The sequence below is a fragment of the Rhinopithecus roxellana genome, chromosome 17, assembly GCF_007565055.1.
Source record: "Rhinopithecus roxellana isolate Shanxi Qingling chromosome 17, ASM756505v1, whole genome shotgun sequence".
NCBI classification, from domain to species: domain Eukaryota; kingdom Metazoa; phylum Chordata; class Mammalia; order Primates; family Cercopithecidae; genus Rhinopithecus; species Rhinopithecus roxellana.
In genome coordinates, this window is record NC_044565.1 from 97,240,251 (window position 1) to 97,265,174 (window position 24,924).

Sequence of the window (24,924 nt, forward strand, 5' to 3'; positions counted from 1 at the left end):
TGTGCAATTTTCAATGGATCAATAAAAAATGTTTTACATATAAAAGAGACAAAGAAAATGTGGCGAAATGTTAAAATCTGGCAAATCTAGGTGATGGGGTATGTGTTTATATTTGTTCAATGAATATTCAAGTTTTCTGGAAATCTGAAAAGTTTCAAAATAAAAAGGTGGGAAAAAATGTTAAAAATTTAAAAATAAGTAAGATTTTCCCAAACGCAACCTGTCTCAGCAAAGCCAACACTAGCCTACAGCACTTGTGGGCCATCTAGACCTCAGGCCTCGTTCTCAGTCATACAGTTTTCAGCCCAAGGCTGGTTGGCATCTTAGCAAAGGGGCCACTGAAGCCAGGGCCTGGATCAGAACACTAGACGGTGTGGAAGACTAAGCACAGTTCTTCAACTTAGAGTGAACACATTGTAATCACAAAGGAGACAATTCAATCAAGTTTCAAGCTGTCATTGGCATCATTTCCAAATATGAAAATTACTGTTAACTTAGGTGACCAATGAATAGAATCCTAGTGGGAAACGAAAATTGAAGAATTGCAACCTACAGCTGGATTTGTCATGAAGACTAAGACAGAAAAGTCAGGAGGAAGCGAATGGTTGGAAACTGAAAAGAAAGCATCGATTGCAAAGGATGTCTAGGGCTTACGGGCAATCTCTCTTTTAAAAAGATGAAATAAGCCAACAAAGAATTTGCTAGAAGTCTTTTGAAAGTATCAGAAAATGTGGTTTTGCCTTTAAAAATTTTTCTCAGCTAAAAGGAAATTAATACATACTTATTAAATTACAATCCCTCACTATATTAGGTACTATACCAAATACTGTGAAAAGGTCCACAAAGCAAAAGATACCATGTCAGGTAAAAAGCAATATTGCAAATTCAGTGAAAACAATGAAAAACAAAAGATGAAAGAAAAACGAACAAAAGAGGGAATAGGAAATAAAATAGGCCAGTTGTTTTTAAACCAAATAACAAAACACACAAAACAGAAAAGGCACATTCCTGGCACGTGACCTGCCATCTGTTTAGTATGTGTGGAATAGTAGTAACACAACCTAACCTATTACTTCCATTTATCTCCTATGGGCATTCTATGCAGAATTTTTTCTCTTTTCTTTCCTTCCTTCCTTCCTTCCTCCCTCCCTCCCTCCCTCCCTCCCTTCCTTCCTTCCTTCCTTTACAAATTCTGAAGCAAACAAAGGACTACCTGGCTATTATGAAAAAAAAATTGTGTTGCTTTCTGTGTCTGCTTAACGTTCAGTTACCACACAGCTGTTAAAACACAAGTAGATGAATATCCTTTTGAGATAAACAGCAAATACATACAACAAGAGAATCTTGAGTGTTAGTACTGAGTTGAACAGCCTTACAGATATGTTTTAGCCAGAGTATTATGTGCTATAAAACAGGAAAATCTTTACTTTCACTAAACACTACAGAGTTCAAAAGAAAAGAAGTGGTGAACATGAAAACATGATGAAAGTGTAAGTAATAACATAATCTTCATTGTGTCTTATTATAACTATAATAAGACTTTTCAAATACTACCACTCTCAGTGATTCTGATGTGCGAGGATATCAACTTTATCTAGTTGTTGTGAGGATTTAAAAAGGTATTTATAAAAATACAACACAGTAGTCATTCAATACATATTAATTAACTATACAAAAATGTTCAGTTTATGTAAAACACATTATTTCCCATATTACTTTATGACATAAAATAGCATGCATTCGTGAGTTCTATTTTACAGACCAAGAAGTAGCAGTTAAGTAGCTCACACTGAAATAAATGGCAAAGCCAGAACCTGAACCTTCTGAAATTTAATTTCATAACATACTCTCCTTTGTTCATATCAGGGAACCAATCTTCTCTCAGATAACAGATTGGCTTTTTCACTGACATCAAGGACATCCAGCTATTTAGTAGTAAAATTAGGAGAAAAAGCCAAATGTGCTTAAAGAAATAGATTATTTACCTAAATAAATTTTACTCAACAAATATTTATCCCACCTGAGTTCTAGGCACTCTGCTAGTTTAGAAAGATACATATTAAGATATGGCTCCTGACCTCATTCTACCAGTGGAGACAGATGCATACATAATCTCAAACACAGGGGCTGCTGTAATAGTACACATAAAACAAAACGGCATGATAAAATAATACACACAGGACCTATGAGAGAAATACTTACAGGTTACACAGAGGGTACAAAGGAGAGTGGTCATCTACTCTTTTCAGTGATACTTTGCATCTGTCTCTTTTTACCAGTCATCCAGTCATTTATTGCTTTCTAAACAAATGCCTTTGCAAATTGTTCCGTCTGCCTGGAATAGTGCTGTTGTTCTTCTCCACTTAACACATCGCTGTTTGTCTTTCAAGATCTTTCAAGATCATAGATCAAATGCAGCCTTATCTGGAAGTCCTCCCTATTCCACTGGGCTCTCCATTACTCCTCTTGGTGCCACCTCAGTCAAACAGAGAACGAGCCTCTTTCAAGCTCCACACCATCTGGCCATTCCATTCCCTCCCCATCCTTGTCACTGCCTTCAGCTTCCACATTGCTCACAGCACTCACAAAGGGGTGAGGCCCACCTTTCTCCCTTCCATACCAATGATGCCACATTTGTGAACAACCTCAAGGATCATGTGAAGCACCCATCTAAACAAGACTGTGCTCCTGGTGGCATCCAGGCCCATAAACAACTCAATTCTCACTCACATTCCTGTGCTGAGAAGCAACCACCCACTCCCCTAAGTACCCACGGCTTTCTTCCCCAGATTTAAATCTGGCCTAACCATAATTCTGGTCCTGCAATTACTTTGTCAGGGGTCACTGAGGCCTTTTTTCAAATCCTGTGACCTACTTTCAGGTCTCATCCGCATAAGGCTGCTGGCTCCCTTCCTTCTTGCAGCCACATTCCCCTCCGACCTCTCTGCAAGTTTCCTCTTGATCCCTCCTAAACACACCTCTGCTCATCCCTTAAGTGCTGTTTCCTCAGAGTTCCATCTTTGATTCTCTTCCTTTCAAGCAAATTGATGTAGGGAGAGAGACCAAATCTATTTCTGTAGTTCTAAACTATTTGTCAACTTCCTTAGGGATTTTTCCATTTACATATCCAAACAGCACATCCAAAACTGTTCCTCAAATAACTTATTTTGCTTTCTACCAGTTCTTTTTTCTCCCATGCGCTGTTACCAAATCTTTGATTTTACCTTGGTCATGTCTGTAGGTGTGTTTTTGAAGGCAAAAGACCTTGTCTTAGTCAATAATTTCTCACTCCAGAATTAGAACATAACAGATACTCAAAGAATAAATCAACAACCAAATGGATTGCAGGGCGCTTGAGAGAACCAACTATAAAAACTCTTTTATAGACAACTAGGGAAATGTAAACACAAACTCATAGACAAAATTTTCCACCTCCTGCTACAGACTATATTCAGATTAATTTTCTTAGATGTGATAGTGATATTGTGGTTATATAGGCAAATGTCCTAATTTTTTGAAGATATATTTAGGAGAGAAGGATCACAATGTTTGTAATTGTATTTTACTTTAAAATAAAATAGTGCAGCCAAAAAACATAAAGTTGAAGCAAATACAGCAAAATGTTAAGAAGTTAATCCAGGTGACAGTCATATGGGTACGCATTATAGAATTTCTCTTTTTCTGTATGAATGAAATTTTTCATAAGAAAAAGTACACAAATTAGTATTGACTGCTGTTGCTATTAGACTAGGGTGTTTTGATGTTTCTCAATTCTGGTTCCCAAATCCATGCAATATACATATTAATACATAAATATGTATGTATATACATATAAAAGTCATATAAACCTTTTGTTCTTCTGTAATTTGTGACTGTTTTAATAAAGTTTTGTTTGTTTTTGAGAGATTGGGTCTTACTATGTTGACCAGAAGAGCAGTGGCTATTCACAGAAGAGATCATGGCGCACTACAGCCTTGACTCCTGGGCTCAAGAAATCCTCCTGCCTCAGACTCCCAAGAAGCTGAGACTACAGCATGTGCCATGGCACCTTGTCCATTGCTGTTTTATTCAGATAAAAGCAACCATGTTCTATACTTCTAAATTTCTTTTTTCTCTTTTGTAGTATTTTTGAACTGTTTTCAAAGCCAATTTTTCAGGTGTTTTTAACTGTTTCAATGAAAGACAAAATGGAAACTGTAAACCAATATTACTTATACTTCCAAGTATTCTCTTTCCTGTAAGCAACACAAGGCAAAAATTACAAATTCTTATGTGGGAAGAAATGAAGGAGCAATCCTAACATGTCCAGCAGAACTTCCTCTGATAATGGAAATACTCTGTAACCTGTGCTGTCCAAAATGATAGCCAGTAGCCTATGTGGATACTATGCCCAGTGTCATGCGGTTGGTGCAACTGAGGAAGTAAATTTTCATTTTGTTTACTATCAATTTCATTTTATTTACTGTCAATTAATTTTAATCGTGCAACTCAGCACTGTACTAACGTTACTGAGATGTATTTCAGCAAGGTTTTTTAAACTTCATTAAATGGTTACAAGGTTAAAGTCTGTCTTGTATTGTTATTGATCCAAATTAACAAACATATCTATTGTTACAAGACAGAATATTAACAACCAAGTAGTCTCCAAATAGGGGATTTCTACAACAAAGCTGGTAGTAATGGCCATTGAACTACAGCATGTCATCTATACTTAATGTGAATCCAAAACAAAAAAGTGCTGAGAGAAAAGAAAGAAAAGGTAAGAATGTAAATTTTAAAAATTTAATCCAAATAAGAAATGGAGTAAGATAATCCTCATTAGTGAACACATTTCTTCCATTTGTAGGTTTTAACTAGAATACTGATATTCAACAGTTCCCTAAAATGAAAGCAAAGTATTTGAGTATATTCTTAGGCTTAAGTCAAAGTATAAAAGGATTGCAGACTCAACCCAGAAGCACTGGGTCAGGAATGCAATCTCTATTAATTAGGCATCCCAGCTGGGCAGTGGGTTTGCAGCTGTTAACTTGATCAATGACTTACCTAAATGTCATCTCTACTGATTCGCTTATAAATTACCAGCAAGTGAGACTAATGTACAGGTGCTAATTTATTTAAACTGTTCTCTACAGTTCTACATAGCTTTATAAACTGCATCTGGCACCTAATGTTAGCTGTCAGTTGTACTTAGACATGCCTGTCCTAACGACTCTGTTCATTAGAAGTGAGCACAAATTATGAAATATTGTGAAAAATGATACATCAAATGGAATGGGCACAGCAAATCAATTAGAGAAACTTCATATAGCATATTCACACTTAGGAGAATAAAACATTCTGGTTCAGAATGAGGTCTATAATACCAATTAAAAAGTAATTGGTAGACTTCAGCAGTGCTATATATCAATCTGCTGGCATTTTTCCTGAAATTGTATAGTAATGTAGAACTTAACTTTTAATTCCCAAATAAAGACATTAGTAAATGCAAGTGCAAGTCTGTATTCATAATATTTAATATAACTGAAAGGTCTCCAAACTAAACTTTATAACAACTACATGCTTCATTGGAAAAGGAAAATGCAAATATCAGTGGTCCTCAACTTTTTGGTGTTTACAGTATGATTTTGAGTAAAAGAATTTTTGATGGTGCACATGACAGGATTAAGAAACTTCACTAAACAGGTTAGCAATCACTGTTACCCCACGTCCACTCTAGCACAAGGAGGTGTTACAAGGTCTATAAAGTTAGATTGGCAGTTGCTGCCCTCCTCACCTAGTTGTTCTTTAGTTTTGGGGTCAGTAAGGAAAACTGTTTCTGCTGCCTCTGTTACTCACTCATGGGCTTAGTTCTTCAGTTTCCATACACACCAAATTTTCTTTACACTAAAAAACAAGACTCACTCAGCTCAAGTTTCCGTCTGACAGATTCCTCCTAACAGTTATGTACACTCTTACAGCCAAAAATAATTTTTACACACTGATCAACATTTGGCAGTAACCTGTGAAAGATTTATGAAACAGGAGTTGAGGATAACAGCATTAAGGTCTATTTACTAAATATTTAGTCTGCATTTAAAGTACTTTCAGGATAACACCATACACACTACTAATTTTGTTAGAGGCTACCTGTTTTTCCTCCTGTTAGATCTTCCAAGGTTATCAGTGGCACCATCATGGTTCAGTGAGTAAGAACAACAGGTAGTTTATTTTGTTTCAATATAATTTAAGAAACTGGGCAAAAATTAAACTACTTTGAAATGAAATTCTATACCTGCCAATGACTAATTCCTTTTTAGTTATAGCAATTTATTTTTTCACCAATAAAAATAATGTTTTTCTTGTAAATTTAATAAACAGATTGAGCACCAATTTAAGCTAAGTAATCCTGGAAAAAAAAAAAATCCGAAATATATAGAATCCTGTAGGCTTAATAATGATAAATCTTCTAAGTGATAAAACTTTAAAATAAGTACCACCAGTGACAAGCAGAATTATTTTTATTCAAAAGTTTTATCCGTCATAGTCCTTTTTACCAACTCACACTGTACTCTTTAATAAACCTTATTAAGGAAGCATTAGCATATTAGATTAGCTAGGTGTAATTTTCACACATAAATTATATATGCTGTATTCGGTGAGGCCAGATTTCTATTCAAACTTAACCCTCTGAAGTAAAGTTGTAAAACTAGAAATCAATGAAAACGACCTATAAAGAACTGCAATAGTTGACATAAATTCATGGATTTACTTACTAGGAGGGCACATAGGTCCTCATTCAGAGTCCAAAGGCTTTTAGTTTTAATTCACACACTTAACAAGTTTAGTTATGCCAGAAGGTTGGAAGACAGGTGAGGGTGGCTAGAGGCAGACACTTTGACATAAGACATCTTGACAGCAAGGGAGATGACAAGAATCAGTAATACAGTATAGCCGGGCCATTCATCGCAGGAACAGTCATGCTCTACGAGCCACAGTCAGGGGCTAACAGCCATACTAAAAAGGAAAATCCTAAAGCACTGTAAGATTAAATTATACTCACTATATTCTACTAAATAAGGTTGGGGAGACTGAAATTTATTTTAGAAAATGTTACTTAAAAAATTAATCTGAAAGTGTAGAAAGAACCGTCTTTGGATACAGAAAGACCTTGTACAGCCTTAGTATTGCCAAAAAAAAAAAAAAAAAAAAAAAAAGATACCTGCCCCATAAGGTTTTTACAAAGATAAAATGTGGCAATGTATATCAGGCTCCCAGATGGCATTTCACACATAACATAGAAGGTTTTAGTATATGGTAGTAATTTTCATTACAAATAACACTTAAAAATAGGTTTCCCTTATCTGGAAAATTCACTTTTGTGGAATATCTAATTTCCTGATCAAACTAAATAATTAGAGAAAAGTTACTGCACTTAGTCTTAATTAATATGTTAAAAGCCAAATATTTTAAAAGCATTATAACTTCTAAATATATAACAACAATTGCAATGGAAGCTTAGAATATTTTCTTGATTTTAGATAAATTATTTTTGTTTTCAGAAATAACCCGTTGTTGCAGCCTGGAAATGCTGACTCATCAGCCATAGTGTCTCTTTCAGTTGATATACACTGCTAAGCCACTTATAAAAACAACAGCTTAAAAAACATAAATGAAAACAGAAAACCATATGAGTATTTAATTTTAATTCTTTGGTAACGGTTGTCACTGTTCTCTTTTGCTTTTACATCTACTCAGGTGCCACAAAGGTGGAGGGGGTCCACTAAATTTAATAAATGCAATACCAAAAGGGGTGCAATACCAAAAGGGGTGCACTACGTTTAATAAAATGCCACAAGAGTCAGTGAAGCCGATCAATCACCTGCAGCAAAGTCTAGCACAGCAAAATTATGTCACTGGTGTCAAGGAAAATGGTTAACGCTAACTTCCATAAGGGCTTTTTAGATACCAAGCTAGGTGAGACAATGTCAACCTACAGGAGATAAAGCAATCTCCCCTTTAGTCAATCAGTGATAAATCAATGTACCCAACAGTGTTTCAGATGATTCTCCCCAGCACTCATTCTCAGGTGGCATGGAAGACTTGTGTGACAAAGCAGAGAACTAGGGAATGATTCCAGTTATGGCAGATGGTATTTATTACTGTTAATAGTAACAGGAATAATAACACATTGCATTAATCTCATGCCTTTTAGATATATTCTGAGGTAGGCAAGTTGGTATTATTATTTTAGAGATAAGAAAATCAAGTGACAGAGAGCGCTGACTTGCTCAATGACACTAGTTAGTGACATTGCAAGGAATCTCCTAATCCCAGGTACTGTATTTTTCTACAAGATCATTTCAACTACAGTGAATTTTTAATAAAAAGACAAAAAAATCAATCTAACAAAGCTTTCTATATGTTCTGCATTTACAATCCTCACAAGAAATTCAACTACATTTTAGAAGTCTATATATTTTAAAGAAGCAATTGGATGTTTTTTCCTATTAATTCATGATTTGATTACTTAATTGGCTAAATCTAAAGGTAGATTTTTATAATATTCGGTTAACACAATCACACAAGATGACATCAAGTTGCTTTTACCATATATACACACGCACAGTTTTAAAAGTATAGAATAGCTGCCACCACTTATCTTTACATAGTGATGTTAAATATCTCTTCTCTATCACAAAAAAGTGCCAAATTTAGACTCTGAAAATAATTCTATATTTTGAGAACCGGAACTAAATACATTGTTTAAAATTTGTTTCTACCTGATTGAATGATAATGTATTCACTAAGCTATAGGATCCTTTTAGATTTCTCTATTAAAAATGTACTCTAGATGGAATCACCGGTTTTCATCTTTTGTAAATACTTAAACAAAAAAATTTTTTTTTTTTTGAGACGGAGTCTCGCTCTGTCACCCAGGCTGGAGTGCAGTGGCCAGATCTCAGCTCACTGCAAACTCCGCCTCCCGAGTTTACGCCATTCTCCTGCCTCAGCCTCCCGAGTAGCTGGGACTACAGGCGCCCACCACCTCGCCCGGCTAGATTTTTGTATTTTTTAGTAGAGACGGGGTTTCACTGTGTTAGCCAGGATGGTCTCGATCTCCTGACCTCGTGATCCGCCCGTCTCGGCCTCCCAAAGTGCTGGGATTACAGGCTTGAGCCACTGCGCCCGGCCAAAATTTTTAAAACATATTTTAATATATGAAATAATTGTTTTAAATCTTAAATGTTTTGCTCAAATGCAATTAAAAAATGGTCTTCACAATCATTTAGTAATTGGGTAACTAGTATGAAAAAACTAGTTTCTAAACTATATAACTAATAGCTTAACCTGAATACAATGGTGCCTAATTTGTCTATGTGAAAATTATAGTGAGCCTAGACTTTTAACTATGTACTTGAATTAAATTATAGACCATGGCTACTCTATATAAATTAAGTCCTCATGAAAATAATATTAACATCCCAAACTAATATTCTGGGTAAACATCTAAGCAATGAACAAACTACTCCAAACAACAAAATTCATGTTTAATACTTACACTGTGAAAATACTTATCCCCTCAGACAAAATTACAAAATTGTTGAATGATTCTGTTTTCAATAAGCTACATATGCCCAATGTACATCCAAAAAGGTAGTTAAGTGTGGCTGGGTATGGTGGCTCATGCCTTTAATCTCCCAGCACTTTGGGAGGCCAAGGTCAGAGGATGACTTGATGCCAAGAGTTCCAAACCAGGCTGTCAACAAAATAGCAAGACCTTGCCTTTATCAATCAAACAAACAGACAAACCAAAAAGGTAGTTAAGAGTTGCTCAAAAACATGTTAGCGGTAAACTCAGTTGGGTAATGAAATCCTACTGCTGAGAACAGTTACTCAGGGACACACAAACCACAGAGAGAGAGGTAGGACCATTTTAAAAAGCAAGCAGTTAAAAAAACCCAACAACAACAACAACGCACAAAGAAAAGCCCAGGCCCAGACAGCTTCACTGGGGAATTCAACCAAATACTTCAAGAAGAATCAATACAAATTCTTGACAAACTTCCAAAAATAGAAGAGGAGAGAACACTTCACAACTCATTCGATGAGGCCAGTATTACCGATATCAAAACTAGACAAACACTTTAAGAAAACTACAGACCAATATCAATTAGACACAAAAAACCTCAAGAAAATGCTAGCAAACCAAATCCAGAAACACACAAAAAAGAGTATATGCACCGAAGCAGTGGGATTTATTTCACGAACACAAGTTTGATTCAACATACAAAAATCAATTTGTGTGATACATCATACCAACAGAACAAAAGACAAAACCGAATCATCAAAATGGAAGAGAATCTGACAATATCCAATACCATTTCGTGACAAAAACACTAACCACAACAACAAAAAAGTTCAACAAACTAGGTATGGAAAAAAACTTACTGAATCTGATAGAGCATCCATGAAAAACCCACAGCCAACATCATATTTAATGGTGAATGACTGAATGCTTTCCCCCAAGATGAGGAACAAAATTAGGACGCCCACTCTTGCCATTTCTACTCAACATTGTTAGAGGTTCTAAGCCAAGGCAATTAGGTAAGAAAAAGAAATAGAGGTATCCAGATTAGGAAAAATGAAGTAAAACTAAATAGAGGTATCCAGATTAGGAAAAATGAAGTAAAACTATTTCCATTTGCAGGTGAAATATCCTACTAATTCTCGTAGTTTTTAGTGGATTCTTTGGGATTCATAAATATATGGGATATCCTGCTACATCCTTCTATATATGGGCTATCTTGCTATATCCTGTATTTAGAAAATCCCAAGGAATTCACTAAGAACTATGAGAATTAGTACATTCAGCAAGGATGTAGATTCAAAATCAAAAATAAACAAAAATCAACTCTATTCAGTTGCAATAAGAAACCCAAAAATATTATAAAAGAGAACAATTCTATTTACAATAGAGAAGTTTCTAAGGCATTAATACTTAGGAATAAATTTAACAAAAAAGTGCCAAATTTAGACTCTGAAAACTACAAAACACCACTGAGAAATTAAAGAGGATCTGTATCTATAGAAGGACACTCCATGTTCAGAGATCAGAAGACTTAATTAACATAAAGATGGGAATACTCTCAAAATCAACCTAGAGATTCAGTACAATCCCTATCCAAATCTTAGGTGGCTCCTTGCAGGAACTGACAAGCTGATCCTAAAATTTCATATGAAAATTCAAGGAGCAAAGAACAACCAAAATAATCTTGAAAAGCAAGAAGGAAGGAAGAGTACTTACACTTCCCAATTTCAAAACTTACTATAAAGCTACAGTAATCAAGACAAAGTGGTACTGGCATAAGGATAAATGTATAGATCAATGGAATAAAATAGGGTCCAGAAATAAACCCTTATAGTTACACTGATATTCAATATGAGTGACAAAATAATTCAACGGGAAAAAATAGTCTGGAACAAATGATGCTGGAACAAATGAATGTCCACATGTAAAAGAACAAAGCTAGACCCCTGCCTCATATCACACACAAAAATAACCTTAAAATGGATCAAACACCTAAATGTAAGAGGTAAAACTACAAAACTAGTAGAAGAAAATATAGGGGTGAATTTTCATGACCTTGGATTAGCAATGGTTTCTAAGGTATATATGTAAGAGAAACAAAAACATACGTCTGCACAAGAACTTTACAGCATCCACATTCATGGTAGCATTATTCATAAGCAAAAATGGAAACCCAAATGCCCATCAACTGATGACCGAATTTGTAAAATGTGGTATATCCATACAATCGAAAACTATTCAGTATTAAAAAGGAATGAAGTACTGATACACGCCACAATGTAGATAAACATGAAAGTGCTAAGTGAAAGAAGCCAGTTACTAAAGACCAAATACTATATGATTCTACTTATATGAAAGTCTGGGGTAGGCAAATCTAGAGTCTAGAGAGTCTATGTTCTAGGTGATTTGAAAATTAGGACCTGAATTCTATTCCTGTTGCACTCTTCAATTATTACATTCCTGATAAACGAAATAACAGTCAATAATTTTTTTTTTTTGCTAAATGCTCCAGGATAGCTAGCAAAGGAACTTAAATTTAAGAACTTTGAACCTTGTTCTAATTTTTAAAAAGTAATATCTATCATCTCATATTTTATACATAACAGAAGAATAGCATCTCTTCATAGACAATATCCTCCAATATTGTCCAGATTACCACAAAATTCAAAAAGAGGACAGCAGCTACAAAATCCCTAACTACAAATCACCTAACCTAGAAGAGCAATAAGAAATCCTTTTGGACCGGGCCCAGTGGCTAACGCCTGTAATCCCAACACTTTGGGAGGCTGAGGTGGGTGGATCACCAGAGGCCAGGAGTTCAAGACCAGCCTGACCAACATGTTGAAACCCCATATGTAGTAAAAATACAAAAATTAGCTGGGTGTGGTGGCACTTGCCTGTAAGCCCAGCTACTCAGGAGGCTGAGGCAGGAGAATTGCTTGAACCCGGGAGGCAAAGGTTGCAGTGAGCCAAGATTGTGCCATTGCACTCTAGCCTGGGCAACAGAGCAAGACTCCGTCTCCAAAAAAAAAAAAAAAGAAAGAAATCCTTCTGGTTGAATAAACAATGTTGCTCTGGGGCCTGAAAGTGATACTTCAGTACCATTTATAAATAGGAAAGGTATACAAAAAGATTGAAATTAAACTAACGTGCACAAAATGACTAAAAATAATATTAAAATCATATAAGAATGTTATTATCTATACAAAGATGTTGTTCTTCGGTTAAATATAAAACATCATGGGATATTAGATGTTACTTTTTAAAAATAAGGACAAGATTCAAAGTTGTTAAATTCAACTTCCTTTGCTAGCTACTCTAGGATGTCCAGCAAAAATACTATCGACAATTATTGCTTTTATCAGGAATATAATAATTCAAGAGTGAATAGAATTCTGATCCTAATTTTCAAATCACTTAGACTATGCCCCCATTTTGAAAATTCAGATACATATTTAAGTTGACAAAAACACTGGGCCAAGGTTTACTTACGGGACTTGATATAAATTTGACTCTATTTTCATTATCATCTGTTTTATCATTTTGTAAGAAAGCTGAGTCTAAGACTACACAATAGGTTAAACATTTCCCAATAGTGTATGAGCATTTATAGACTCATTTCTAGGTAACACCTAAAACTCACCATACTATGTAAATCCTGCACATTTGTCTTTGAAACTGTGGCTCCAACTTGCAATGGATAGCAGCATTTTTCTTTATTCTGACAGCTTGATTAAAACACAGAGCTAAGGGGCTCATGAAGAAAAGTGCTTTTAATATCTAAAACTCTACAGCAATTACTTTTCCAACAGAGTAACTGTACTTACATCAATATCTTCTTGAGTGAAAGTCTCTGGATCTTCACCCATCATGTTGGCTAAATGTCTCTTTCCTATGTTGAACTCTTCAATCTGCTTTTTAATAAAATCCTCTGTGTAAGTTTGACGTTTTGAGGCGGGAACATTTTTCTTTGTTGTTCCAACTGCAGTATGTCTTAGCCTTAATATCTAACAGAAAATACAGATGGAAAGAAAAGAAAATAAATTAGACTGTGATCTTCTAGGCCACTGTCCTTAAATAAAATAATATATGCGAGTAATTGTCTTTTTTTATTATGGTATTCAAGTGACAGGAGTCCAAAAAAAAAGTTTAAAAGGTCTGCTAAAAAAGTTGTTAGAATCTGTCCCCTGCTCAAAAGCTTGCTTACAATGTAGTTTAAGCTACTAGCATTTCAATACATTAAAACCAAAAATACCTGTAAATGGTATGCTACCTCCTGATCTATTTTAAACATCCACTTTTGATAATGATTGGTCAATGTCAGTGAGTTTTGATATTTGGCACATGGGATAAAGAGTAAAAGATTACTCCCTTAAAAAGGCAAATACCGATGCACCAGAAACCAGCAAGCAGAAAACATGAGAGCAAACGGCATGGCCTGGGGAAGAGCACTTTACACTGTGGGTATTCACCTTACTTGTGGGTAAAAATCCGGCCCATCTTTAACCATCTTTTGGCTTAGCTTAAGACTTTATTCCATGATCCTTATATTAAAGTGATAAAAAGAAAAAATTGCTTGACTAAACATTGAGAAGATTTATTATTATTAATTTGGTTCAACATGTTAACTGCAGAAATAAGGGCTCGCATATCTTTTAAAGGCATCAGTAATTATATCACACTTGCTGCTGCTGGTCCTTTTATGCTGTGGTACCAGGAATTTCCCTCAAAGGCATTAAGATTTCACCTTCAATCAAAGATGCTAAAGAACGAGAAAAATGTTTTCAAATGCCATTCAGCTGCATCCGGTAGCTGGAAATAACCAGAACAGATCTTTCTGGTCCTGGCTTTTCTTAAGATCTTAAACCTATAGTTCTCAACCTTCATCCTGGCCCCAACAATTCTAAACACGCTTAAAGCAATATTCAGGCTTTAAAACCACAATCTTAGCAATCCACTCACTTCCTTTTTCATAAACATAAATCTCACTCAGACAGACATCATTCACCGGCACCATTCCTCCTATCTCCATCCCCTTCCCTTCCGAGAATCCTACATTCAGATGCCTCTACAGTAACTTGTCACTAAAGTTACACCAGAAAATACAAGAAAAAAATACAGGAGAAATCTAACAATACCCAATTAATGAAAAAAATACATGTTTTTAAACTCTTCCGAATTAAGATAGTAAAAATATAGTTTCTTCTTACTCTTTAAGGAGTAAGAAAAGGGCAATTCAAAATTATCTGAAACTTGAGCTTATTTTTACTTAGGGGATCACATCCTTCTAAAACATACTACTAGCCAATCATTATCGTTTCTTACAATGCTTTGTGAAGATACAGTGTTGCCGTCAACGAGTAAAAGCATGACCACAACTGGTTAACGCATGGTCCCTTCTTTTACAGGCACAGCCTGTCTATACACCCCTGCTCCCCTCGCCACAGGCCAGCGCCACCAGCACCAACTCCCCACCATAGTGGTTCCCATTTTACGTTTTTACTGTTTTCCAGGGGATTTTAAAATGTGTTCTTTATGAGTCTACGTCTTCTTTAGGCAATGGAGAATGTTGCTTCACATATTCAAAGTGAAGAGAAATTATCTTTCTACCCCAAGAATCATCGCAAAGGTGTGATTAGGGGGCCAAAAAGTAGCAATCACATAGTAGAGATAATTCTCCCAAATGTTCCATTGCCAAAAGGATGATTACATTGCTGGTTTTTATAAATAACATGACAAAATGTTTTTGTTCACAGCTAAAACAATCCTAATACACGTGAACCCACAAAGACTTTCTTTCAGGTCACTACAACCACACTCCCTGCCAATCACCAACCACAGCCCTCAGGAGGAGAAATGTGCCTCCTGGAGCATATGGCTCCTCTCACTGAAGGGATTCCAGAAGAGGAGCAAGATCAGGGAGGAAAGTGATGCGTTCAGATTTGAGAATGTGTGTGAGATGTTGATGGACATCCCAGGAAGATAGATGTCCAGGAGGCAGGTGGCCTTGTGGGTGTGAGCATGAACAGACCTGAGCTTCAGGTACAGGTCTGTTAATAATCCTTACCTGAGACATGAGGTTGACACTCAAAGAGAAGCAGAAAAAATGGCAAGCATTAGTGTTAGGACAAAAAACAGTCTTCTACTAGTAATGAAACAAATTGTTTGTAGGTGAGGGAAGGTAGACACAAAGGCAAGGTTACTTATGTCTTACGCCCACTATTTTCTCTGTGAAATAGAAGACGGTCTGCTGAGACCAAAAGGTGATAGGTTTAACAGACGCAATACCACATATTCAAAGAACTGTGATGCAGTGGTTGTAAAGTACAGACAGAAAAACTGTAAGAAAGAAATTAGAGATGGCTAGATACAGTGGCTCATGCCTGTAATTCTAGCACTTTGGGAGGCCGAGGTGGGTGGATCACTTGAGGTCAGGAGTTTGAGACCAGCCTGGCCAACATTATGAGACCCCATCTCTTACAAAAAATTACAAAAATTAGCAGGGCATGGTGGTGGGTGCCTGTTATCCCAGCTACCCAGGAAGCTGAGGCAGGAGAATTGCTTGAACCCGGGAGGCAGAGGTTGCAGTGAGCCAAGATCATGCCACTGCACTCCAGCCTGGGCAACAGAGGGAGACTCTGTCTCCAAAAAAAAAAAAAAAAAAAAAAAAAAGAAAGAAAGAAAGAAACTAGAGAAAAAAATTTTAAGTATCCATTCATACTAAGAGAAAATTCTCATTACTAGTGAGCCAGGAGAATAATTCCAAACAGATAGGAATCTATATCCATACAATGTCTGTAATCTTTTGTCAATTTTCTTTCCCTATGGTTGGTTTCTTTTGTGTTTCAGTGGTATATTCAATGTGCTATTTAGTTCCAGAGAGTCATGTCTTAGGGTAGATTGTACCGTTCAGCATGACAAAGTTTTCTACTCCTATGTAATATTTTTTTTCTTCAACTATGTTGGGTCATAATATTGCAACCCTTTCTACCTCCTATTTACATTTCCCTGGAATATCACTGCCCATCTTTTTCATTTAAGTTTTAGACTATTTTAGGTTTTGTGTTTTTAACCCAATCTGAGATTTTAGCAGATGAGAATACCCAAGTCACATGGGGTTTAACAGCTATTCTGTCTTGTCATTCATCTTATTTAATCTTTACATTTTTTATGCTTCCTTCCTAGTTTCTTTCTTTTGCTATAGAAAAAAAAAAATTGGGTTTTCTTTTTTATGGCTTTTGAGCTGGCAATTTTGACCATATACAGCTTGCTCTCATTTTACCAGTGACAATACATGTGTCTCTGAATAAAATGTTTAAATGTACTCCTATCAACTTCAAAAATAAATATCCAATGAATTCTGACTGACTTATTCAGCTCTCTTTTTCAGCCACAGCAATTATCTGTTCTTCTGTTCTCCATAGTTTAGATCAGCTTCTCTTAGTCTTATTTCTTATCCCTTGTTTCTGCATTCCGTATGATTTTGAAATCTTGACTCCATGGTTTTTTCCCTCTTTCTGCAGTGTCAATTCTGCTTACTGCAGCCACTATGAATTTTTAGCTTTTTATATCATTGGTCTATCCTCAAAATTCTCGCCTCAACAGTTTCTTTTAATCACATCTTCTTGTCTTATCCTATCTCATAGAGCTCTTCCTCACTCAACTGATTTTTAAATGTCCTTGACGGTGTGAAGTAGCTGTGGTAAAATAACTCTTCCATTTTGTTAGGTAAATATCCCTTTGTATTTTCTTCAGCTGTCTCTTCCACACTGTTCCTTTTGCTCCTGCAACATTTTAGCATCTTCTCAAGCAAAAGAGGTGATTATTGAAGACCTGGTTTTTCACTTGATTTAAAATTGCGTCTGTCTATAGTCTCCAGAGTTTGTGACATAAGGTAGCGGCTTTCCCACTTTTAACATGATTGAGGTTCAAACATATATATAAACATTTTCACTGTTGTTCATTTAGAAAGGGTTTAAAAAAAATGGCCCTAATTTGCTATTTTTCATAAAAAGTCTTTAGGATCTTTTTCAAAGACATTTCTACACATTGCTTAAGAGTATGACACTCTGGAAACTTATAACATTAAATTTACAAAGTTATCACAGCATCAGTAGCTGGATATTGAATATGTTTATTAAATGTCCAGAATTATTCCAGCAATGAATTCACACAAAAATATTTACATTCAAAGGAGTCCATTATTCATTGATATAATCCATTAAACAAGGTGAGGTTAAGAGTGTGAAAAAAACATATCTTTACCTAAAAACACCAAGAATTCTTGAAGGGAATTTGCTTTGCCACTGTTAAGAACAATTTGCGGCCAGGTGCAGTGGCTCACGGCTGTAATCCCAGCACTTCGGGAGGCCAAGGAGATCACAAGTTGAGGAGTTTGAGACCGGCCTGGCCAACGCAGTGAAACCTTGTCTCTACTAAAAATACAAAAATTAGCCAGGTGTGGTGGCGGGCGCTTGTAATCCCAGCTCCTTGGGAGGCTGAGGCAGGAGAATCACTTGAACCCGGGAGGTGGAGGTTGCAGTGAGCCGAAAGAGCGCCACTGCACACTCTAGCCTGGGTGACAGAGCGAGACTCTGTCCCAAAAAATAAAATATAAAAATAAATAAAAATTTAAAAAAGAAAAAAAAAAAAGAAAAGAAAGCAGGCAGGGTCCAAAGGATCTCTATCAACTAAAAGTTATCCATGCAGGTTCAATCAGAATGTGTCCATTTAGACAAAATGGTATTCCAGCTGTCCTGCCTGTATGCTCAGGATCTCAGGAGGAGGAACATCTGATAGGATTACTTTGAGTCAGGTGCCCCAGATTACTCCGGACTATAGCCAGATCTTCTCAACTATAACCAGTGAAAAAGAACTAATTCCTCCTGGGGAAACTGGGATGCTACTATGAAGGGGAAATGGATACTATGTTAAGTAAATAAGGAAATCCACTTACTTAAACAAAATTTACCATTTCTGTTAATTCCACAACCTGTTATAAATTAAGACACTTAATATACTTATCAATCAAATAAAACGCATAAACCCTGTTTAACTCCAATTAAAATAAACCAACTTTTTATAGTTGGGACAATTCAGAGAAATTTGAACATGAAATAGGTAACAGATGATAAAAAACTACTGTTCATTCTGTTAGATATGGTGGTGACAAGGAATCTATTTTTTTTTTTTAATCTTTATGTTAGAGGTGCATATTCAAGTACCTATAAGTAAAATAACAGAATGTTTGGGGTTTACATTAAATGACTCTGGGGGGTAGGGAGGGGAGAAATAAAAACAAGACTGGGAAAATACTAATAATTGTTGAAGCTGGTTGATGGATCTGTGGAGTTCATTATATTATTCTATTTTTTATATGCTTGGTTTTGCAGAATAAAATTCTAAAAATAAACTACTTTACCAGTTCATTTAACAAATTTGAGCAATTATTATAGACCAGGTTCTGTATCAAGTGTTAACAGAAACAATTGTAAAGAAATGAGTGATATTAAAATGAGAATGTTGCCATAATAAGAAAACAAAACATAGTAAAGATGCAGTTTTCTTTAAGCTAATAATCCTATCTGACAAAAAGAATGATACAGCAGGTGTTCAGATGTACCCACACGTGCACACACATAGGCACCCATATATGCCTGCACATAAGAACCGTAGAGGAAAGACCTAAATACATGAGAGAGACACTGAGATAACAAGAAAAGAAGTATATGTGGGTTTTCCACTGTTGTAGGCAGCTTCCAAGATGGCTCCCAGCAAATCTGCCACCTGCTGTTTTCTCTTGCTTACCTTTTCTTCATCAGCCTGAGGGAAGCCAGATGTGCTGAGTTGCCCTAGAGGCGCATGTGGCAGGAGCTGAGAGAGGGCTCTGGCCAACAGTCAGCAAGGACCTGGGACCTTCAGCCTGACAGCCTGCAAGAATCTAAATCCTGCTAATGACAACACTGAGTGAGCCTAGAAGCAGACTCTCCCCACCCACAGTGGAGCCTTGAGATGACTGCAGCCCCGGCCAATACCTGGACTGTTGCCTTACCAGAGACCCTGAGCAAGAGGACCCAGCAAGGTGTGCCTGGAGAACCCTGACCCACATAAACTGTAGAAAACAAATGTCTGTTGGTTAAGCTGCTAAGTTTTAGGATAATTAGTTATGCAGCAATAAATAACTGATACATTCATCATCCTAATTGCAACAACGAAGCACGTACAAGAAAGTTTACTTATCTTGTTTTATAAGGGAAAGAGAGGTGGGAATGACAGTAGCATTTATTATCAAGCTCTTATTAAATAAGAAACTTATACATTGCCAAATAAGGAAAGTGGAAATTTTATTGTAGAGGTATTTTTTGTAATTAAAACAATGAAGAACACACTCAATTCTATCCTTACAAGGACAGGATTAGATCTCAAAGGCAATAGCTTATCCTACCAAAGGGCTTTTCTTTTCCGTTGCTAATAAACTGGGATTCAAAATAAATATATTCAAAAATTATCAGGGGCGGGGGCATAACTAATTTACAGAGCTGTATAGAGCATCTGATACAAATTCAAGTCAATTATACCATTTGTTTTCCAAAGCGTTTTTTAGCCATTTGTCAAAAAAAATTTATGAAGCCCCTACTAGAGTAGACCAACAGAAAGCTGTGATAAATACAGGTTATTATAATCTCCAGGAGCATGGGAGATGAAAAAAACAAAACAAAACAAAACAGATACTTTAGACAGAGACAGGAATGTGTTTACAGTGAAACCAAAATATAAAGGACCAAGCCATTTAATGTCATTGATCACTTTTCTGGCAGACGGTGTAAATCAACAAAGGAATCTGGGCTTGGCAAAAACTAAATGTTTAAGCACCAGGAAAGTGCTCAGTGGTAGAGAATAATTAAGAAGCATCCTATTGTTTTGTAGAAATACTTCTCAAAACAGCAATTGCTTTTGCTTTTCCTTATTATAAAAATCATAAATATTATAGAAAGTCAAATTAGCATTCCTATATTAGCCATATTGATAGAGGATTTATGAATTCATGGGTAAACTTTGTAGTACAGCATGGAAGGGAACTGTCAATTGCGCATAATAATGCTAACACTATTTGCATTTGTGACAGGTAAAAAAGTCAGCTACCTAAGCACAGCAAAACAGACCATACTGATTCCTGCCAAACTTTCCAGTCCTGTCTCTCACCATTCTCTCACCAAAACCCTATGCTATAACCAATTGTTGCTGACAAAACCCACTATTACTCAGTACATCTCTATACCCTTGTGCACCTATTATGTCTTCCTTGAATAGAATAGCTTTCTGTTTTCATATAACTTCTAATTGCTGCTAAAGACGCTATTTTCCTTTGCTTCCTCGGGGAAGCTGCCCATGACGATCCTCCACCTGGTCAAAAACTCTAGTCTGACTCAGGCGTATCATTTCTGTGCTCTTCTGTATTTATCTCTGTAAATATCACAATACACTGTAGATCCCTGATATTCATGGATATATAATCTGAAAAGTTTGGCCATTCATGAGTAAGACTGCCTCTTCCACCCCAAATTTGGGACACTCAGACATTTGCAATTGTACTGAGGTATTAACACAAAACATGCATATCACAAGACTGGTATGCAAGAGGTAGTCTGCTAGTGAAGGTCTCAACTGAGAACCCAGGAATAGCTTAACAAAACTCGCTTCTTTTTCCTTATTGAATCAGTGTTTCTCAAACTTTTTTTTTTTTTTTTTTTTTTTTTTTTTTTTTGAGGCGAGTCGCTCTGTCGCCGGGCTGAGTGCAGTGGCCGACTCAGCTATGTTTACGCCATTCTCCGCCCAGCGCTCCCGGTAGTGGACAGCGCCCGCCAGCTAGATTTTTGTATTTTAGTAGACGGGGTTTCACGGTTAGCCAGGATGTCTCGATCGCCTATCGGATCGCCCGCCCTCCCAAAGGCTGGATTCGCAGCCACCGCGCCCGCCTTTTTTTTTTTTTTTGAGAAGTCTCGCTCTGTCGCCCAGCGAGGCAGGGCCAGATCTCAGCTCCGCAGCTCCGCCTCCGGGACCACAGCGCACCGCCAGCGCCTCGCCCGGCTAGTTTTTTGTATTTTTTTTTTTGAGACGGAGTCTCGCTCTGTCGCCCAGGCTGGAGCGCAGTGGCGCGATCTCGGCTCACTGCAAGCTCTGCCTCCCGGGTTCACGCCATTCTCCTGCCTCAGCCTCCGGAGCAGCTGGGACTACAGGCGCCCGCCACCACGCCCAGCTAATTTTTTGTATTTTTAGTAGAGACGGGGTTTCACTGTGGTCTTGATCTCCTGATCTCGTGATCCACCCGCCTCGGCCTCCCAAAGTGCTGGGATTACAGGCTTGAGCCACCGCGCCCGGCCTCAAACTTTTTAAACCGTGACCCACAGTAATATCTAGTGTTTATATCACCACCTAGTATACATTTACATATATAAACAAAATGCAAAAATACTCTGTAGGAAATGCACTTTATTATTATTCTATTCTCCCACACCCTTCAAGTTTGCTGTAACCTCTGAAGAGATTTTCTAATTAAGGAAATTAAACTTTGAACAAACAAAAGACCAGGTATAGTGTTTTGTCACTCATTAAGTGATTAAAATTTTTATTATTTTATTATTTTATAAAATAATAAAAAACTTCTCTTGGGTTACCAAGAGAAATCTATGTATTAATGTTGTAGGCAGAAGTGAAAAAATGTTAATATTTAAGACAGATAAGCTCTGCGCCAGGATAAAAAAAAATCTTTATGAACGTCTTTAGGTATATGTATGCAATCATAAGAATCTAAAGGGGGGTCAGCTAAGTGTTTCAGTTATAGCTGAGCTGTACTTCATGTGGTAAAATACATGCTGTAGTAGTATTCAGGAATCTGGAGATTCAGCCATTTCAGGACCATCCCTTAAGAGTGCTAAGGGTGGATACTGTCTTGTAATTGTTCGACTTGAAATTGTTTACTTCACAGTGCCTGGCTCAAGTAAAGTGCTCAGTAAACATCTGCTATATGGGGGAAAGGGGTTGTTTCAAGACTGGTCAAGGAGATGAAAATTAAAGTAACAAGGAGAAATCATTCTTCATCCATCTTACTAAACCAGTACTTAACAACTAGACCAGATGTTTACTGAAACTTTATTGGTGCAAAGAAAGTACAAACAAAGCAAATGTCCATCAATTGTTACATTAACTTTGATATATTCTTATCATGGAATAGTATGCAGCAGTTAAAAATGCTTTTAAAAATATAATAGGGGACGCTGAAGGATTTCTACTTTACAATATACTGCATATGTAGAAGAGAAAAGCAAAAAAGTAAAATGCAATCAAATATGGTCCCATTTTTTGTAAAGTACACCTGTGCACGTATGTTTAAACACGATTATAAGAACATGGAAAAAGCATAGAAGAATGGATACCGGGAGGGACAGAAAGTTAGCCAATACACACATTAAATGTCAACAATAAAAATACTCTGTATGACACAGTCCCTCTCATAATCATGTGTACACAGCAAAGATATACTCAAAGAGATGCATGAAAAAATAAAAATTTCTAGCACATTTTCCAATAAGAAAAAAAGTAAAAACAAATATCCACATGAATAGATAGAATGGATTGGTTGATCTAGGTTAAAATATAAAAGGAAGAACATATAAAAAGATGGTTTTTTTTCAATATAGTTTTTAAAGCGTGGTATTTGACTTCCCTGCAATAATTGGTACTAGTTATCACTCTCCCTCCTTGAAACATTCACCTGTTTTCCAGGATACCACACTGGCTGGTTTCTCCCCTGCTTGTTTGGTGCCTCATTCTCAATCTCTTGGGGCCTCCTATTTCTTATTTGTCCTTCAGGGCCCTGTCCCTCTGCCTACTCCTCAGTACACTCTCCCTAGGTAATTTAATTTGTTTACAAGGCCTCAATTACCATCTACAAGATAACAGGGCACTTCGAAATCAGTTCTTCTCCTGAGCTATAGACTTGCCTATCTATAGACCTACTGGAAATCCCAGATGCCTAAAACATAATCCCAAACTAAACTCGTTTCTTCCCTCTCAAATCTTTTTCCTCCTCTGAGATCTCATGTCAGTAAATTGTCATCATCAGCCTACCAGCTATTGACTCCCCACTTCCCTCTGGATTAAACGAAATGTACAAGTTCTGGCCTGCATCTTTCCGTAGAGAAAGATTCGGGAAAATTAAGAAGGCAGAAATTGCGCAGATTGAAGGCACTTCTAAAAAGTCACTGTCCTCTACATAACGTGACTTTCTCCATTGTCTTCCAGGCCCTTGCAGGAATCCAATTCCCATCATTCTTCTCTGGCGCGACCCTCCTCCTCTCTGGACAGCAGGGCAGGGTAGGACTGGACCCAACACCAGACCTAGGCACCGAGCTTTAGCGCAGCCGCCAAATGAAAGAAGAGGTCGCTCCACTTCCACATGCAGGTAAATTCCCCTCGCTGCAACCCGCAAAAAAACAAGTAACAATATCCAGAGCGGCTGCTGCAAGCCAACACCCACCTCCCCACCCCCAACCTCAGATCTCGCTAAATATCTGAGACCCTATGGTCCCTGCTTGAAGGCACGAGACGCTGAGGGGTGTCCGCGCTGGCTCCACATCCTCGCGCGGCAGAGATAAACCGCTTCCAGTCCTCCCAGGCCTTACCTGGGCTCCGACGTTTGTTTGCAACTCAGCTGCCGCGGTTTTCCAGAGGCTTTGCTTCCGGACGAGGCTACCCCTACCCCAGAGAAGAAACCGGTAGGAAACTGCTCCGCCGTAGGACACACAGGGGGCCGCCATGTTAGCTGTGGGAGATCCAGGGCTGGAGGGGTGAGGGGGCGGGGCCTAGAGACGGCGCAGGCGCTAATGGGCGCGGGGCTCCAGAAGCTGTCCTGAGCAAGAGCTTCTAGGGCCTTTGGATCGGGGGGCGTGTCCCGCGACCCGAGACGGCTAGTCGCTGATTGGGTGCATGGAGTCCGCGGGGCGTATCCGACTCCACCCCTGGCCGGTGTCGCCCTCAAGAAGGAGCGCTAGTGGGTCGTTTATCTCGGGCTCTTTCTCTTCGCGTCCTGAATTCTGTCTCTTTGGAACTCACTTCCACGCTCTGCTAGTCTCTTTGGCACTCACTTCCACGTGGCACTTTAGCCAGCCCTTCCCTCCCGGCCCCCTTGCTACACCTCGAGCCGGCTCTTCCTCCATCTTGGCAGGGCGGCCGGCGCCCCAGATGGATTCCAAGCATTGCTTCCTGTCTGCCTTATCCTAGTAAGGGTTTTCCCCTCCTCTAACTTTCCACGTTCTTCTGGATCCAAGTCAAGACTCTCCTGCAGCAACTGTCAAACT

The 24,924-nt window shown here is 37.6% G+C and overlaps 1 protein-coding gene across 1 annotated transcript in view; it reads right to left on the reverse strand.

Annotated features, from left to right (window-relative positions):
- Nucleotides 1-24,490, reverse strand: part of MRPS9 (mitochondrial ribosomal protein S9) — a 59,864-nt gene extending 35,374 nt beyond the window's left edge. The window contains exons 1-2 of the mRNA XM_010360973.2: nt 24,250-24,490; nt 13,396-13,575 (exon numbers count right to left, since the gene is read on the reverse strand). Coding sequence (XP_010359275.1) covers nt 13,396-13,575; nt 24,250-24,384 — 315 coding nt within the window. The 5' untranslated portion in view covers nt 24,385-24,490. The remainder of the gene's footprint in view (nt 1-13,395; nt 13,576-24,249) is intronic.
- Between the last annotated feature and the right edge of the window lie 434 nt (nt 24,491-24,924).